The sequence below is a fragment of the Sinocyclocheilus rhinocerous genome, unplaced genomic scaffold (genome assembly GCF_001515625.1).
Source record: "Sinocyclocheilus rhinocerous isolate Xijiao unplaced genomic scaffold, SAMN03320098_v1.1 C36218038, whole genome shotgun sequence".
NCBI classification, from domain to species: Eukaryota; Metazoa; Chordata; class Actinopteri; order Cypriniformes; family Cyprinidae; genus Sinocyclocheilus; species Sinocyclocheilus rhinocerous.
Window position 1 is genome coordinate 1 of NW_015776109.1, and position 913 is coordinate 913.

The window sequence follows — 913 nt, forward strand, 5'->3', positions numbered from 1 at the left end:
ATTCACTGTAAACCACGGCTTCTTGGGGCTTATTGCTTTAATCTATAGATCTATAATAATCTAAAAGAATCTATAATCCAAAAGAATCTATATTCTTTTGAACTTTCTATTTATCAAAGAATCCTTAAAAAAACCTGTTCTTGATAACAATAAGAAATGTTTCTTGAGCACCAAATCAGTCTATTAGAATGATTTCTGAAGATCACGTGACACTGAAAACTGGAGTAATGATGCTAAAAATTCAGCTTTGCCATCAGGAATAAATTACATGTTAAATGCATTTAAATAAAAACAGTTCATAAATGCAGCCTTAGTGAGCATAGGAGACTTATTTCAAAAACATAATAAAAATCCAAAAAACCCAAACTTTTAAATGGTAGTGTAAATTTGTGTATGTGTTATGCCTTTTAGGGGTATCTCCGTCAGTGTAAAAAGAGGAGAGACATGTTTAACGACGATCAGCTGAAAGTGATCTTTGGAAATATCGAAGACATTTACAGATTCCAGTTGAGCTTTGTCAGAGACCTGGAGAAACAGTTTAACACGGAAGAACCTCACCTCAGCGAGATCGGACCTTGCTTTTTGGAACACGTGTGTATTGAAACACAGAAAATCACACGTATATACACAACGAGTCGAGGATACTGATTTTTTATGTTTTTATTTTTACAGCAAGATGGATTCTGGATCTACTCGGAATACTGTAACAACCACGTTGACTCCTGCATGGAGCTCACACGTCTCATGCGAGACGCACGATACCAGCACTTCTTCGAAGCTTGCCGATTGGTTCAGCAGATGATCGACATCGCCATTGATGGCTACCTGCTCACACCAGTCCAGAAAATCTGCAAATACCCTCTACAGCTGGCAGAGTTACTGAAATACACAGTACAAGAACACAGGTACACAC

General features: G+C 37.3%; 1 protein-coding gene across 1 annotated transcript; it reads left to right on the plus strand.

Moving 5' to 3' along the window:
• Positions 1–409: 409 nt before the first annotated feature.
• On the plus strand, positions 410–905 carry LOC107735662 (rho guanine nucleotide exchange factor 9-like; the record flags this gene model as incomplete). The annotated part of the gene is made up of 2 exons (XM_016547276.1): positions 410–591; positions 673–905. Coding segments are annotated over exons 1-2 (380 nt in total), but the record flags the coding sequence as incomplete, so codon positions are not given.
• Positions 906–913: the final 8 nt, after the last annotated feature.